Source organism: Mycteria americana, chromosome 1 (assembly GCF_035582795.1).
Source record: "Mycteria americana isolate JAX WOST 10 ecotype Jacksonville Zoo and Gardens chromosome 1, USCA_MyAme_1.0, whole genome shotgun sequence".
NCBI lineage: Eukaryota > Metazoa > Chordata > Aves > Ciconiiformes > Ciconiidae > Mycteria > Mycteria americana.
This window is the reverse complement of record NC_134365.1, coordinates 188,445,777-188,463,126: the sequence shown is the minus strand read 5'-3', so window position 1 is coordinate 188,463,126 and position 17,350 is coordinate 188,445,777. Positions and strand designations below refer to the sequence as shown.

The window sequence follows — 17,350 nt, the reverse complement described above, 5'->3', positions numbered from 1 at the left end:
CACTGCTGTGCCCTTAGCTCCGGCTTCACCAGCTCATCACATGTCTATCAGATAGGATGGCTTCTGTGCTTAAAGGAAAACATTGAGATATATATTTAAAGGCATTAGGTGCAAAGTTATACTAAATAAAACAGCAAGTGACTATTTTTTTTGTCTGTAATAACAGATGCCTGTTTAAACATGACCCAGCTGCTTGAAGCCAGGGATCCTTGTTGACTAGAAGCAGGAAATTTATTCAAAGTTTACACCAATGGCTTTGTTTCTAAAATTATTCGGTATACAGGAACTGCACTGAGGGATACTTTTTAAGGTTTCTCCAGGTATTTTAACCACTTTTAAAGCAAGAAGAGAAAGAAACGTCAGAGAATAGGTAAGTGTAAAAGTGCAGGAAGAATGAAATCTGGCAATCCTCAGTGCTTCTTCTCCAAACACCCCAACTGCTTCACCAGTGCTAAACCATGAGTTCAAACAAGGAAATAAAAGATATTTTTAATGCATTTACTTCTATGCAATTCTTTTTATTGTGTTTCACAAATTAAAGAAACTCTTAGAAAACTAAAGGAAGAAAAAGAGACATCTTCTGTGAGCTGTTTTCAAAAAATTTCTGCTTAAGCTTGAAATCTGTGGAAAATAAGCTCCAGGCAAATGTAACTAGACCCAAAACATACAATATAGCCCAGAACGGTCACATTTTTAAGCATCCCCTTATTTTCCTCTTCTGAAAAGTATTCAGCTTTCTTGTAATAGCTCACTCCCAAGCGACTTATCTATGGATTTTAGCCTCACAGCTGAAATGCTTTATTGCTTTTTCATAATGAAACTTAAAGCTCCATCGTCTCCAGACACTCTAGGGAAAGGGAGATAGCGTATCAAGTCAGAGATAAGGAAGCTTAAAACTTGAAAGTCACACCCAAAGCTACTCAAAGAGCTCTCAGCTTCATTACGTTTTTTTGTCACTGTCAAAGGGCGGGGGAAAATGAGCAAATGCTAAATGGAGGAAAAAAAACCTAAGTGCATCACAAGTGCACACTAATTGCTTTTGTCTATTTTTTTTCCCCCCAGCATATTAATTCGCTATTTCAGTTTTTGTTTTGTTTCTAAGCTGCCTGTATATGGGGGGGGGGGGGGGGGAACTGAGTGGAAAATTGAACAAAATGGAATACAAAGCACTTCCCCTTTCTTTCTGTGGTTTGGATATTGCTTGGGCTGGGAGCATCAAAAAGCCTTCATCACGTAGAGGCTAATCAGCATCTGTATGAAACAGCAGATAGTTCACAACTAGGGAAAAACTAAATCCATCCCAAGAGTTAGCTACCCGTGCAAAGCTGAGTCACGCTGGTGAGGCCAGCACAGGAACTTGAGCTGTTTCCAGCCATATTCTACCTCCCAGAGATAGCAAGAGGCCCCGAGATCTTCACGGATGTGACTGCAGGACCTCTGTCAGCCCTGCGCTAGACCGCAAACAGGGCACGGGGAATGTCTGGATATGCCAGTCCCCCAACTTGAAACGGTGCCACGCACTGACCCTTCTGATAACGCCAAGGGCAAAATTTAAAATGCAATGTCTCCAAGAGTGGGATTCAGCTCACAGAGGAAGGTACTTCAAGTAAAGACATCTGCAAATGTGTCTGAACTCCCACCATCATCGGTATATATTGTTAGCAACGTTAACACTCAACTGGAATGCAAAGAAAATTTCAAAGTGTACCCAAACCCAGGAAATTATTGCATATCTAAAGGATAAATATGATGTAAAGTATGCTGAGAGGAATCCTAAGGATAGCACCACACACAGTACATAGCACTTCACTGATATTTCTTTTGTTTTCCTTCACACAAATAATTTCACAATACTAATGTAAGCTCATTATCCATACCTGGATTATTATTATTATTATTATTATTATTATTATTATTATTATTATGCAATTACATTAAGATGCACCTATAGCAGAGGTTTATGCAGACTAAAGAGTGTTCACACAAGACTGTTCAGTTAAGTAAATTTAATGTGTAAACTATTTGAAATTTGGTTTATGTAAATTCATCAAGAGACAGAAACATGTTTCCAAACACAAAGCCATTCCTTTCGTGTCCCTGTGGTTTATTAAAGGGAGAAATCAAGCAAGAGTGTCTCCCTTCAAGAGAACATCAGCAGAGACTAGATGTAGAAATTTACTCAAAATACATTTTTCACAAAGAAAAAAAATTGCAGATAGCTGTGCTCCAGAGTATTCCTACAGAGCAAACCAGAAAGTTTAATCATCCAGGCTAAGAACAAACCAGTGAAAAAAGTTTGCTTAGCAATAGCTGAAACCAGGGGAAACCACCCCAAGACTGGAACGAGCCAAAGCCTTCAAGGTGGTTGCTGACCCTGTGATCCCAGGAGTCTCCCAACACAGGAGTAGCAAGATGATTTCACCAAGCTATAGAAATAAGAAAGATGATGAAAGAGAAGCAGCAGAAAGCCCAGAGAAGGTCAGTGCAACCTTTAGGTGAGTGGTCCTCGGAAAAAAACAGACTGAGGTAGAATAGTGTCTGAAAGAGGCTTGAGATTATGAGTAAAGAAACCATCTCCTGCTGTCCACTGAGACTGAACTGCAGTAAATTCGACTTTGTAAACACGCGGGACAGCATCAGACAAATACCTCCACTGGCATCCATAAGCCTTTCTGCACTTAAAGCTCAAGACCCTAAACTTTGGGCAAATCAAGAGCTAGTAATAAAACTGAATTGATGCTAGGTTATTTAAATAAGAAAAAAACAGTATTAGGATAATTATTCCCAGCTTTGGGACTATCTCTCTTTGTCCACGATATTCAAAAAGACAGAAGACTGGAGTGCCCAAACCCAAAGATGAAAGGTTTTAAACTCCTTTGGGAAAAGGCTCTTCTCATTTCCTCTTGATGTGGTTTGGGGAAGGTTAAGCAGTTCTCACATTCCCTGAAGTTCTTGTAGTCCCTGAAGAAAAGTCTCAATAACAACTCTGAAAAAATCTGGGTGGCAAGAAGGAAGCAAAATATGTCCAAGTCTAAGAAATTAATTAACACTATCTCTCCAAAATACTGCAGAAGCCTGGCAACGCATTCTGTTTTCCAAGCCCATTGTGAATATTAAAAGTTAATTTTCTAAAATCAAGTAGAAGCAGCTAATCTCAACAATGAGCGGAGAGCTGACTGATGTCAGAAGCAGCAGGGCTGAAATAAACTGCTAAAAAGCAATACGCCTTCAGGCCCGGTTGTAATATTCAACTTGAAATTCTGATGAATCGCAAGAACTGAGTTTCCAGTACAACTGGGCAACCTCCCATTAAAAACAGTGGCTGTACAGGAGGATTGAAAGATGAAAGGAATTGGTTTATGCTTTAAGCTGGTTCCACATAAATTATATGCCAGTAAACTTTACATCCCCAGCCAAGATGTAGGATACACTACATTCAGAAATATGGATAGGAAATAGGGTAATCAGAGTTCTGGAAGAAAACAATATAAATTTTAACCACAGCTGAAGCACAGTTGCTCCACTGGCGTATTTGGCCTCACTAACCTATAAAAAATACCTAACCATCTCAAAATACGGTCGAAGGAAAATCAGCAAATATAAATGTTTAGTTTTTCAAAATCTATCCAAGTTTACAGAATATCAAGGAAATCGCAGACAACTGGATAAAGATTTTTTTGTTTAAAAACATATTAAGCAGAACCCTCTGCTTTCAGGTCAAAGTGAACTGATAAGTCTGACCAAAAAAGTCTTGAAATCAGAGAAAAAAAAAACTTTAACTTTTTGTAACAAAATTACATTCAGGGACTAACTTTAATGAAATGCCATTCGTGTTTTGTTTTTCTCTTTATACAATATGAAAAAAAATACTTTAAAACAAAATTTAATCCCTTTAATTTGAAATTAATTAAGTACTTCTGTTCAAAAAAGTTATAACATCAGGTTGACCCATAATTAATTTTAGTTCAGTCATTGAACTGAAAAGATGAATTATTTTTATGTCCCGATCATCCAATGAGATGAAAAGCTAAGGGACATTAAAAAAGTAAGAAGGAATAATGGGAATTTTTAACATGGGAAAAGATTAATAGATAATAAGCACCTTGTTATTCTCTTACAAAATTTTGTGGTGCAATTCTTAAACTGGGAGAGAAGTGTAAAGTAGTGATACGGGAACACTTACAGACAGCACAACATTTTGATTACTTAGTTCCCCCCCTCGATCACCAAGGCACCTCAGAGCGAGCCAAGCAAGGTACTAAACAGACTGTACAGTGACTTGAAAAAGTTCAGTGTTAAGATTATTTACCTTGGAAAATAGTTAAATCAAAAGGAGGTAATAAAAAATATAAAATAACGAACAGACAGATTATAGGTTTCTGCTGCCTTTGCCTCATAACACTAGGTGAGAATACTTAATTAAAGCCCAGCACATTAAGAGTTCTCCAAGGAAGTATTTTTCCACAGAATAAATAATTAGACTCGATGGTCTATATGGTCTATAGCATCACTAAAACCAAGAAATCAGCAAAAATTTATTATATTAGACATTTTTGCAAGCATACTCAGAATCCTAGTAATCAATGTTATTGGCTGGAATATAAAATTTCATTTGCAGCCAATTTCTAATTACTAAGAATTGCAGTAGGCTTTCCAGGACAGCAGATCTGCCTACTGCAGCTTCCTCCCTCTCAAGGTGACCACTTTCAGAAGACGCATATTCAACAAAAAGTACTTGATTCAGCACCGGATTCAGAAAGCTGAAAGCAGGGGTCTACATTTTAGGTGCCCTGGATGACAAAACTCTTATCGTAGCTAAAGGAGAGTTAGTTAATAATCAGTGGAGTCTATACTGAATTAAGCAATTACAGGAATCTACTTTAAAGAGCTATTAATCTTATCCTAGATACCTAAATTTAGGGGTTTATAAACCCATCATCGAGTCCCACCCTGAAGTTAGGGCAAGCTGAATCCCCGTCCTGAGTATCATCTAGTATGTTAATTCTCATATTCCTGGAGGGCACCTTGCAGAACAACAGTGAAATTATTTCCTCTGTTACTCTCAGATGCAATTAGATAACAGAATTAATCTAGCCAGGATTTTCACTTTTCTGAATATGCATACAGTAAGAAATTGAGTGTCCATGGCTTTGTCTAATTCTTAGATGCACTGGAAGTTGGCTTAACCCAAATCAAATGTCTAAAGCCAGCTATACAAAGTAATGCCTCAAAGCCAGTATTTCTACCCTAAAATTATTATTTTCCATCACATTTATCACAAAACCCCATAACTGAATTAAATGTTTCAAATATCAGTTTGGATGGATTAAATATAGGTGCTGCCACATGATGCCTACGCATTTTACACGAGACTGTAGGATAGATTTCTAATAACCCTGGGCATTTTACACATCCCTGTGGCTCAACAACTGAAAGGCAGCATGGTTAACATCTACAGAATTTTTTCCTTGTCAATGTGCATCAGTTCTTCATCATCAAAAGCAAGGCAGAGGTAGAAACTAAGCCAAAAGCTAACGTGTCAAAATCTCCTTTTAAATCACAATTCATAATCACCTTTGTTGCCCTGAGGAACTTCATTAATTGAATATGCCTGTTCAAGAATCGTTTTAGTATTTCAAAATCACATTCCTTATACCTATTAGAACAAAAGCACGCCACCAATGTTCCACATGCCCATGCTTGCATGCTGGAGAGCACTATTCAGCCTCATTCAGTCTCAAGTCTTGTTTTGAGAACAATAAAGAGATTTTTCTCAATGCACTTGAGCTATCAACAAGCCATCTTCCATCCCTGCAAACCAAAACGCGTAAGGAATTACAGCTCTCAGCAGAATTGGTCACTGCCCCATCCGCTTGCGTGCAGTAAGGATGGGAGACTGATTCATCCCCAAAGTCTCCCCAAAGAGGCAACATGCTGTGCAGCTACACTCCTCAGGTTGTGCCGAGACAACATAAGCCACCCTCTGAGGCAGAAGCAAAGCGCTGTGGAAGAAACGTTCAGCAGAGTACCCAACACCGTTACGAGGACTCAGCACCCACCCACACCAGGGAACTGCAGGCATGGGGTGAGCAAAAGCCCCCGTGGGCTCCTGATGTGGCTGATGGCACATCTCTGACAGGCTGAACTGGCTTCCTGAACCTCTTCTCTCTCTTCCCACAGACTTAGGAGACCGGTACCTAACAAGCAAGCAGGAAGAATCTGGCCTTGAGGGTCTCATATAAAGACTCGGAAGTCAAGGGACACCTTTTCCTCTATTTAATAGCCTCCAGATGAGGATGCTCAAAACTACAAAATGCCTATAATCGATTACAAGGCACCCTCATGCAAGCTTGTGCACTAGGAACTATTTGCTAGAAATGAGTTGGTTGTTCATTGAAAAGTAATAGCATCACCAATAAAGAAAAAACTGAAACAGATGAGCTGGTTTAAGTTTAGCAGCTTCTTATTTTAATTAGCAGATATTTATTTATCTCAACTTTCCCCTTAACCTCAATTTGTTTGTAGTAAGAAAGGAAAAGTAATTCTGGTGAATAAACACTGATATTTAGTTACATAAAATATTTTGCAAGCATGCGCATTACAAATAAACTCAACCTTAAATCTGTGTGTTATGACTAATTTTAGGACTTGAGTTTTATCCAAAAAAAGAGCATGGAAAATCTTGACACGCACACCGCTGTCTCCAAACAGACAAACTAGAAAGGGCAAAAGAAGGCAAACCAGTAGCTCCTACAAGCTTCTACAAGATGGGGGTGGGAGACTGAGGGGAAGGGGGGATTTAAGTGAAGTGACAAAAGGATTTGTAAAAAAAAAAAAAAAAATTCGTTTTAATGTAAATTTTTAAAGGTGTATTTTCCTGGGAAAATGGTCATTTGGTGTATATTCCATCTGTGTAAGTTTGTGTTAAAAATATTCTCTGTTGGGACAAAGAAACAAGAAGAGTACATTAACTAGAGAAAGCTAAAGTTAAGGATCTAATTTTTGCTTTTTTAACAAAGAGAATGCTAACAGAGCACTTGGAACATAAAGAAAATAAATAAGTAATTTTAAGAAAGGCCGGATTATAATTTTTAACATGGAAGGGGAAAAAAGGCAAAAAGAAATGTTTCTTTTTATTTATAAGGAGTATTGCTGGAAAGCTAACCACCTCCCTGCCCCCCCGACTCCAAACCAGTGCAGGCAAGGCCAGAGATGTCTTACTTCACTGAGCTGTGTTGCTGGGAGACTGGGTTAGGCAAACACAAAGAAAGAAGCCAAAAGATTAAGCGAGATGATCACTATTACCATATTTCACAGTCAAATCAGATGACACTTCAATCCAGGAGAGCTATAGATCCAAATAATTTTTCAAAATTAATTTGAAGACCCCTTAGAGAAAACACTGTTTGCCCTAAATTACCCAGGACATGAAAATAAAGCGTCTCCAAAGCTGTTAAAGCTGTAGCCCGAGATTTCTTTTTTCACTAATGTCTTCCCCAGAAGTCTTGATATTAGATACAAAACATGCCTTTGATGAAGAATGAGATACTGAGTGGGCCTAAAGGATTATAAAGGATACCAAAACACCAAACATTGTAAAAAAAAAAAAAAAAAAAAAAAAAAAGGAAAGAAAAAAAAAACCAAACCCCAAACATGCCACTTTTCTTCCCCACACAAAATTACACCAAGATCATAGAATCACAGAATATCTCAAGTTGGAAGGGACCCATAAAGATCATCAAGTCCAACTCCCTGCTCCCCGCAGGACTACCTAAAACTAAACCATATGACTAAGGGCATCGTCCAGATGCTCCTTGAACTCTGACAGGCTCGGTGCCGTGACCACTTCTCTGGGGACCCTGTTTCAGTGACTGACCACCCTCTCAGTGAAGAACCTTTTCTTAATGTCCAACCTGAACTTCCCCTGGCGCAGCTTCATTCCTTTCCCTCGTGTCCTGTCGCTGGTCACCAGAGAGAGGAGATCAGCACCTCCCCCTCCGCTGTTCCCCTTGAGGAAGTTGTAGACTGCGATGATGTCATCCCTCAGCCTTCTCCAAGCTGAACAAGCCAAGTGACCTCAGCTGCTCCTCTTAAGTCTTGCCCTCGAGACCTTTCACCATCTTGGTCGCCCTGCTCTGGACGCACTCTAATAGTTCGATGTCCTTCTTATATTGAGGCACCCAAAACTGCACACAGTACTCAAGGTGGGACCGCACCAGTGCAGTGTAGAGTGAGACAATCACCTCCCTCGACCGGCTAGCTACGCTGTGCTTGATGCACCCTGGGACACGGTTGGCCCTTTTAGCTGCCAGGGCACACGGTTGACTCATATTGAACTTGCCATCAACCCAAACCCCCAGATCTCTTTCTGCGGGGCTGCTCTCCAGCCTCTTGTCCCCCAGTTTGTACATATAACCAGGATTATCCCATCCCAGGTGGAGAATCCGACACTTGCTCTTGTTAAATTTCATACAGTTGGTAATTGCCCAGCTCTCTGGTCTATGAAGATCTCTAGATGAATGTCTTATTTCATGATTCACTGATCAGTAGTAACATTATAGCCAGAGTTTTCTTAATTTTCTTTTTTCCGTAATGGAGGCTACAGTGAAGGAAGTTTGGGTCTTTAGGGGATGCTGAACCTTATATCCCATCTTGAACAATACGTGACAGTCATGACTGCTGGGATCCTCAACTCATCATCTTTGTATGCCCCATTATTCCTCAGCTATCCTGATGCCTGCATGACAGCTTTACTTCCAGCAAGGAGCAAGGCAGAAGCAGAGCTTCTGAGCAACAGGAAGAACCTTTTCAAAAGGCAAGCTGGTACTTCAACACAGCCACCCCCTCATCTGAGACCTTCCATCAAAGTAGTCTTTTTAATTGCATTCTTAGTCAGTAAAGAAACTTAGATTGACATAACACGCTGGACTGTCCAGGCCAATGCGAACGTGTCTTTGAAGTGCTGTGACTATTTCAGCAGCTGCCTGGGAGGTACAACAGCAAGGAAGATCTGATGAAGCTTTCAGGAGGCTTGTGTTGGACTGCCTTGGAGAAGGACAACCAACACTGGTAACATGGACCACCTGTGAAATTAAAATCCTCAGGAAAATGGAAAATCAAGATTTTAATAGAGAATAACGGGATTTGCAGGTTAAGAAAAATGATGCCATTGCAGTCAGAGGGAAAACTCAAGACCTTCAGAAGGACAACTTTACCCACAATCTTCCTCATAGCTAGTTCTTGTTCAAAAAATTTACTTTTCCAGAGGTTAAGAATCAGCGGAGGAATTCTGTCAGACGTTATCACTTAATTCCAACAAAGCAGTTGAACAATAAATGGCAAGACCCGTGTACAAAACACACTTGTGAACTTACAGAAATGGATTTATGAACACTCTTTGTTTCTTATACCAGTATCAGAATCAAGGTACGACTATGAAGACAGCTTTTCCACGTGACTTGGAAACATATAGGGATATGATCGGCAGTGAAAAAAATTAAATACACTTCAATATGATAGAAAACCAAAAATGTTATTATAAGAAATTAAAACAGCAACACAATTACATTTGAATCAATTCAGCCTGTCACCTCAAAGACGAACTACAGCATAAAACCAAGTTGTACTAATAATTACTAACGAAGTACTAATACTGAATCTTGCTAAATTTTTAATGCCTTGTGTCATCATCTTTTGAAGCAACTGTTATCTAACATTCTAATTTCTGCTAAAAAAAAAAATCACAGAAACAGAATTATCAATAGCTGATGTGCTATTGTTCTGATACGTTATACAGTTTCCAAATAAAGGACATTTTATTTCCAGATAGAGGCAAATAAGAAGCAATTCAGAGGATTCTTGATTTTCTTAGTAACTGTCTATCCACAGCTTTCAAGACCAGTATTATAATGGTTCCATACCGTGAAGCTGTTGTTGACATTTTTTGTGCTCGATTCAGCTACGCTGGCATCTGACAGGTCAACTTCATCGAATATTAGAGACTGTGAATGGAAAAGAACATAAAAACATTAAATGTAGTCTGAATCCACTTTCAGGTATGCTTACAGTCTGTGCTTTCATTTCCTTGTGTCCGTTCCAATTGGAAAATAAAGATAGAAAAAAAAAGTGGTGGAAAAATAGAAAACCCTGATGATGTGATAAAACTTCCTATTTGACCCCTAAGCACAGTCCTATCTGCTATCTAAGTGGTACATGAGAGCACAAAAAAGTGGCTCCAAAAAAATATATTGCTTTAAAATCTCTTTTAAATAATTGTTTTTTAAAAAGATGCAGCTTTGGGGTGTCTACTGTGTAGCATAAATGTGGTGTCAGAGGAAAGAGATTCACACTTAATAAAATATAAATTAATTAATCAGTTTTAGGATGGAACTCTAAATTCATGAAGGGGAATCTGTGATATGGTATCCGTATGAGAAAACGGAGCTCAAGGGCCTGAAGAGATCCCTTCCACTCCTTTGTTTGATGTTCCAGCAAGAGAAATATATGTCTTCTTTAAACACCCCAGCCTCTGGGAAACTGTTAATTAGGTTCTGTTAAACTCATGATGGGTTTTGAAGCACAGAAGGGAACACCAACAAAAATGCCTCCCCCTTTTTTTAGCCATACCATATTCTTCCTTTTCCATGCCATGGGAAGGAGAATCAATGTTGGGGGAGTTTCAGTATGTCTGGATTCAACGTTACAGAGTATTTGTACAATTGCCTACTCATTACACTTCCTTCCTCATCTTTATGGCACAGATGACGTTGCCATTCTCAGAGCTCTTATCTGCCATGTTTACTAAGTCTTTATATAAAACTGCTCGTGGTAGCACCATGTGCAGAGCAATGTGACAACAGAGGTACTTCAGTGCTGGGCTCCCTGGAGAGACTGCGTTTTCCTTGATCCATCACAGCCACACAACTGTGCACCATGGAATTATAGTCATATAGTCCTAGAAAGAGAGGTCTCCATGCCTTAGTAATAGTTTTATTGAGAAGACCAGGCTATAGAAGATGATGGAGACCTGAAGCACTTCACCTACCGCTCCCATGAGTCACTGCAGCCCTGTAGGGTAAAGAAAAGTAATGCCCACCACTATGGAACAGCATAATCTGAGCCAGCCCAACAAGCCAAAATGTTCTCAGTCCCGGCCCTGAGGGGGAGGGAGGAAATGCCTTTTGGAAAGAAGACAAGTATTCCCCTCTGCCCACCCCCAATTTTCCCACCAAAAATTCCAATTGATGGGAAACAGCTTTTCCCTTATATATCAGTTTTGGCAGAAAATCTTCCCATCTTGATTTCACATAACCATTTCCATCTCTTTAACATCATTATGGGGATCAGACTAGAAGAGTTTTAATGGAATTCAGTTGGAGGGATAACTTCTGAGCATTATCCAATTTTAACTTCTTTTTTTGAAATGTTAGATTTGACTGCCTGAAAGCCAAACCCCCCAAAACCCCACAACTCCTTACGATAAATTTATTTGTCTGAATAGTCAAAAAGGTTAAAATAACTGTGATAAACTTCATTTAAAAAAAATCAAGAGAAATCACCAGTCTTCCTTAGTTAAAGTTAATTTAACACACTACATCTTATATACAGCAGTTTTTTAATAAAACAATCACTCACAAATCATTAAATTATTATTATTTTTGCACTCATAAATCTAAACAAAATTGAAGTTACAAGTATATGGTGTTAGACAATAATAGCACACAATTACCTTTGAATCCTTAGCATAGTAAAGGGTACGACCTCGAAGTTTGAAATAACGCTTTTTCCACCTCTGAAAAGAACTGGTTTGCTTCAGTAGTAATCCTTCTTTTATACTTGTCTGAAAAATATTAAAATAGAGAAGACAAGGTAAATACATATCTAAAGAGCTACGCATATAGATGAAAGATATGCTTTTTAAAATTTATGTTACATATAACTGTGAATTTAGATTTGTATCATATAACTGTTAATTTAAATATGTATCTATTCATATTAAATTTAGACTAATTCTCCGGGCAACCAGACTTTGCATTGCTATTTTTTGAACAATGACAATGTTGGCAAAATGCTAATTTTACATGTAAACTGAAAAGGCAGTCGAGAGCCATATAATTACTGTGAAGACGAACACAAAATAATTCAATTGTCTGGATAGCTGCAAACCCACAAATATTAAAGTAAGCAACAACTGATGGTGGCACAATTCAGGAAAAAAAAATGCTAAAAACCATCTACACAAGGTCATTTCCAGTTCCAAATTTGATTCTGTTGAGGAGAAAAATAATTTCCACATAGGCACTAATTCAACAAGGTGCTTAAGCGTGTGTCTGATTGAAGCACATGAACTGTGCCTTTAACATAGAGGGAATGATCCAGTATGATGCAAGTCATGCATGACTTCAAGTGCGTTGCTGAACTGAAGCCTTCAGCATGAAATCAGCTTACCATTAGGAATAATTATTATATGGAAAGTGTGAGAACAGTAACAGCTAGGGATATTTTTACTAGGCAAATATTTTTAGTCAAAAAATGATTAGCCGATCCAAACCTTTCCACTGCAGACTGAACCCTGCCTACACAAAGCCCATTTTTTGAAATGAGTAAGACACAAATTAGTGTATTTTAAACATGTATGCTGCTTTCGCCAGCGTGCGTGGGAGTCATCCAACCGATTACAGAAGTTCTCCACTTAATCAGATGAAATGACATGACACAGCACACTAATTGCATGAGCCTCAAAATTAATTTTCTTCAGCATTGAAGCACACACAGGATATGAGAAAAAGCAAGTACATTTGGATTTATATTCCAAAATGGTCTCTAATATTTCCATAATATTTCCAATTTGTAGTGTAATAACGTGATGCAAATCTTACAATACAATTTCTAGACAATGTGATATAAACATCATTTGAAGTTATTCTAGACGTTTTAGAGACTTAACGAAGACGTGACCTAAAGTTCATAAACATCATCTTCTGTTATCAGATGTCAAATTCTCCTTAACTGTAATGCAAGTAATAAAAATACAGAAAAAGCAGAAGGCACTTTAATGTTCCTACCATTTCCTTGAAATGAGAAACATCGCTGTTACATACATACATAGCACCCTTCATTTAGATACTCCTAACATCACAAACTAAGAATATGGTCCAACGATCACAAAGCAATTGAATTAATGCTCTTGAAAAAGCAACCCTCTCAGATGAAACATCGCAGCTGAAAGTTTGGATTTATCTCACTTTACTTCAGATGCCAACAACCTGGACCAACGCATTCAGTCAGCCCTCCTGCTCTAGCTAAGGGGTAGCAATTCCCAGCTTAAAGGGTATGCTCACCACACACCATTTTAAGATTGCTTGCAATTTTCTGACCAGACCCTAAGATAAGCTAGTTTAACATGATATAAATAGATTTAATCAGTTAGTGAATACAAGCACTTATTCAAAGCTGTTTTTTGTAGCTGTGCAGCACTTCTGTCTCATATTGCTCTCTGAGATTTCGCAAGCTCATCACACAGGACTGAAGTGGATAATTTGTGTGTTTATCAAGGGTCGGAAGATGTAAGACCAGAGAAATTCAGTTTCCAGACCAAAGAAACAGTACTCCACATACACGGCAGGCACTGACTTACTGGAAAAATTTCCAACGTGGAAGGAAATCCACATTCCCTAAAATGCACTATGTGTACTAAGAGACACAGAGCATACATTATACTGAATATTTTCAGGAATTTTAAAATCCATTCAAAGAATATAAATCACCCTAAACCTTGAGCTATTACTCACTAAAGAATTAATTAATTCTTTCATATCATTTTTATGCCTACATAAGCCATTTCCCCCATTTCTACTCACCCCTTAGAACACCAGTATCCCTAAAATCAAACCAGTAACTTCAAAATTAAACCTAACTTGCAAATCAGCCATTTAAAATTAACTCCCTAAAGTTGGCAGTAAATAACCATGCAGGCTCTACAGAATATATTTTTGTATCAAAATGATAAAAAAGTACTAGATTGGTAAAGATTTACCCAAGAAATGTAAGCACTACTTGAAGTATACATCTCAAGTTTACATTTTACCACCAATAGATATACCGGGCTGAGGTTTGAGCATCTTAAATAGACAATTCCATGGCTGCAGGCATCAAAATTGAGCATAAAGCTTTGGCCCGATATCCTTAATTAACTTCATTTAGCCTTTGAAATGTGCAGAAAACTTCCAGCTGCCAACGGAGTCATTAGGTAATCTGCTAATAATGCTTTCCTGAATCTACACACCAGTCACAGCACTTACAGTAATTTGAGATTGGAAAGGACCTCTCAGGTTGTTGAATTTGGGTCCACATTATTGCCTACAACCAGGTCATGTAGAGTTTATCAAAAGCATTGATCAGGCTATAGCTACACCTTAAGAAAGCAATCGGTACCTTTTCCTCTCCCAACAGCAATTAAGACAGTGCTCCAAGATCTTGCTGTTCTGAGAAACCTTCTTCTAATTAATCTCAGCTGGACATTAAATCTGAAGCATAAGCAATAATCACTGCCAGTTATATTAACTACCGTAATTAAGGAGAAACAAGAACTGCACATCCCACAATCCCACGCTACTTCTCACTTTTACAGAATCACCTCTCATCTGCTTGCCAAACCTGACTTCCCCATACAGCATCTTGTACCACGTAGTAACACAACATCCCTCCAGAAGTATGAGACTATAATAAGGATAGGATAGGATAGGATCACTATTATAGAATCACTAACAATCTTTACTACTTTAGCCATTAACAATTAGGAAAATGATTCACAATATTACAATCACAACATCACAGTCCTCCACAGTGGTATATTTTCCTGAAGAAATCTAACTATAAAAATCATGGCCACATTTCATAAAATTAAGAAGGTGCACATATGTGTTCAATTATTCAAGAATTTTGAATGCAACTCTACATTGCCATAATCTAAATGACAAAAATAAACGGGATTTGTGGGTATTTTGATCACTAAAAAATGAGAGGCATCTTCTTTTATATCAGCAGATTTTTTCAGTATGTAACACGTGAAAATTCAAAACTAACAGTTTTCATTTCAAAAACAACCAACCACATTGCCTTACTTCTCATTCACTCAGTTTGTAAAGTCCCACATTTGCACAAAAGTCAAATTTTTTACTTTGCTGCTGCTAGAAAGAACCAAAGAAAGGAGAAAATATTCTGAATTTAGAAATTAAAACAGTAAACTGACTATGGATGCGTTATTGGAAACTGCAAACTAAAACACTGAATGATTAAAGATAAAACTGTCCCCTCCACTCCTTTTCAGGTATGTAAGTGGACGTGCTGCTCAAAATGTGTCAGGAGAGTGAAGAAAAGAACATCAGGAAATTTCTGAAAGTGAGTAGAATGAAAATGAGAACAGGAAAGGCCATCAAACAGGGCAGGTCAAATGTAGACAGGAAATCAAGAGGCTGAAGAAGAATTTTAAGATCACCTTGCAACAATGCTCACGCTGAGACTAAAATGTTCCTTAAATACTTTGAAAGATGAAAGACAGCTAGGGCGTTGGCAGGATCATTTTTCAACAGAGGTATGAAAAGGGTACTCAAGGATGAGAAGATCACAGCAAAGCAGCTCATCAAATTCGTGGCATCTGTCTTTACCAATGAAGATGATGAGATGGTATCTCACACCACATGTTCTTTGTAACATCAGAACAGCTACATCAACATGAAGCACATATACAGGAAGTCCTAGACCAGCCAAATCACTAAGTCATGTGGACAAGATGGCATTGACCTGAGAGCCTTGAAGGTCCTGAAAGGACCACTGATACTAACTTCCAATCCTGGTAAGACAGTAGAGTCCATACAAAAGAATAACATTGCTGAGCCCGTACACTTCCAATGGGAAAAAGTCAACAGAGCTTTTGTAAAGGAAAATACTGCCTTGCTACCTGCAGGGAGTTCAGGGCGTGGAGAGGAAAGCATGTCTTTATCTCAAACTGTCTTTATATCAAACCCTTCGAGCCCCACATTGGGCGCCAAAAAGGACTGTCGTGGTTTAACCCCAGCTGGCAACTAAGCACCACGCAGCCGCTCACTCACTCCCCCCCGGTGGGATGGGGGAGAGAATCAGAAGAGCAAAAGTGAGAAAACTCATGGGTTGAGATAAAGACAGTTTAATAAAGAAAGCAAAAGCCGCGCATGCAAGCAAAGCAAAACAAGGAATTCATTCACTCCTTCCCATGGGCAGGCAGGTGTTCAGCCATCTCCAGGAAAGCAGGGCTCCATCACGCGTAACGGTGACTTGGGAAGACAAACGCCATCGCTCCAAATGTGCCCCCTTCCTTCTTCTTCCCCAGCTTTCTATGCTGAGCATGACGCCATATGGTATGGAATAGCCCTTTGGCCAGTTGGGGTCAGCTGTCCCAGCTGTGTCCCCTCCCAGCTTCTTCTGCACCTGGCAGAGCACGGGAAGCTGAAAAGTCCTTGACTAGTGCAGTAGTCCTTGACTACTCTTTACATAGCAGGTAGTGATTTTATGAAGCTTGCTGTCACAAGAGATTGTAGAGGCAGACAGCGTCAGCAAGTACAAAAAAAGGATTAGACAAATTCAAGAACACCACCTCTGTATGTGGTCCCTTTAATCCGCCATGGGGAAGTACCAGGGGAATGGACTGCAGCCAAACTCACATGCTGCTCCTGAACAGCCTTTCCTATTCCACTGTTGAAGATGGATTATTGTCTGACCCAGCAAAAAATTTCACAGGTTGGATTTTTCCCACTATGTTGACAGCACCTCTTTCGATTTAAATCTTATGTTTGTGTTTGCAAGTGGACTTAGGCCCTCATTTACCAAAATAATTAATATTTGGATTGTTGTCAGACCAGGCCATTAAAGAAAAAAAAAAAGAGAGACGATAGTATTTGACATTGTTTAACGCCCTCCTGTGACACTTCCTATTCATATAACTTTGTGAAGTTGAGTATTGAAATAAAACCGACCCTCTTCTTTTTAGTATTGTGGAGAGCTTGGTACATTTTCACTGTCTGCACAGGTGTTGCTTTAAGCAGACAGAGTCTTCATTACGTTACAAGGTAAAGTCTCACAGCTCACATTAACTCAAAGCCCTTTAAAATATTCCATGTGTTCAGTAGATTGAAAATTACTTTTATTATTAAATATGTGATGATCAAACTCTTGATTTTGATTAAAATTATGACCCAGGAATTCCAAGCTTGTGATTTTCTTGACAATCTCTGTACAGCAGCTTCCATTACTGTCACTTATCATGACAGATTTTTCATTAGTTATGTCAAAATAAAAATAGATTTTTATCTACCGA

The 17,350-nt window shown here is 38.7% G+C and overlaps 1 protein-coding gene across 8 annotated transcripts in view; it reads right to left on the bottom strand.

Moving 5' to 3' along the window:
* DGKH (diacylglycerol kinase eta) overlaps positions 1 to 17,350 on the bottom strand; it is a 174,858-nt gene that overhangs the window by 70,963 nt on the left and 86,545 nt on the right. For all 8 annotated transcript variants that reach the window (XM_075488883.1, XM_075488919.1, XM_075488912.1 and 5 more), the window contains exons 3-4: positions 11,729 to 11,839; positions 9,921 to 10,001 (exon numbers count right to left, since the gene is read on the bottom strand). In XM_075488883.1, coding sequence (XP_075344998.1) covers positions 9,921 to 10,001; positions 11,729 to 11,839 — 192 coding nt within the window. The remainder of the gene's footprint in view (positions 1 to 9,920; positions 10,002 to 11,728; positions 11,840 to 17,350) is intronic.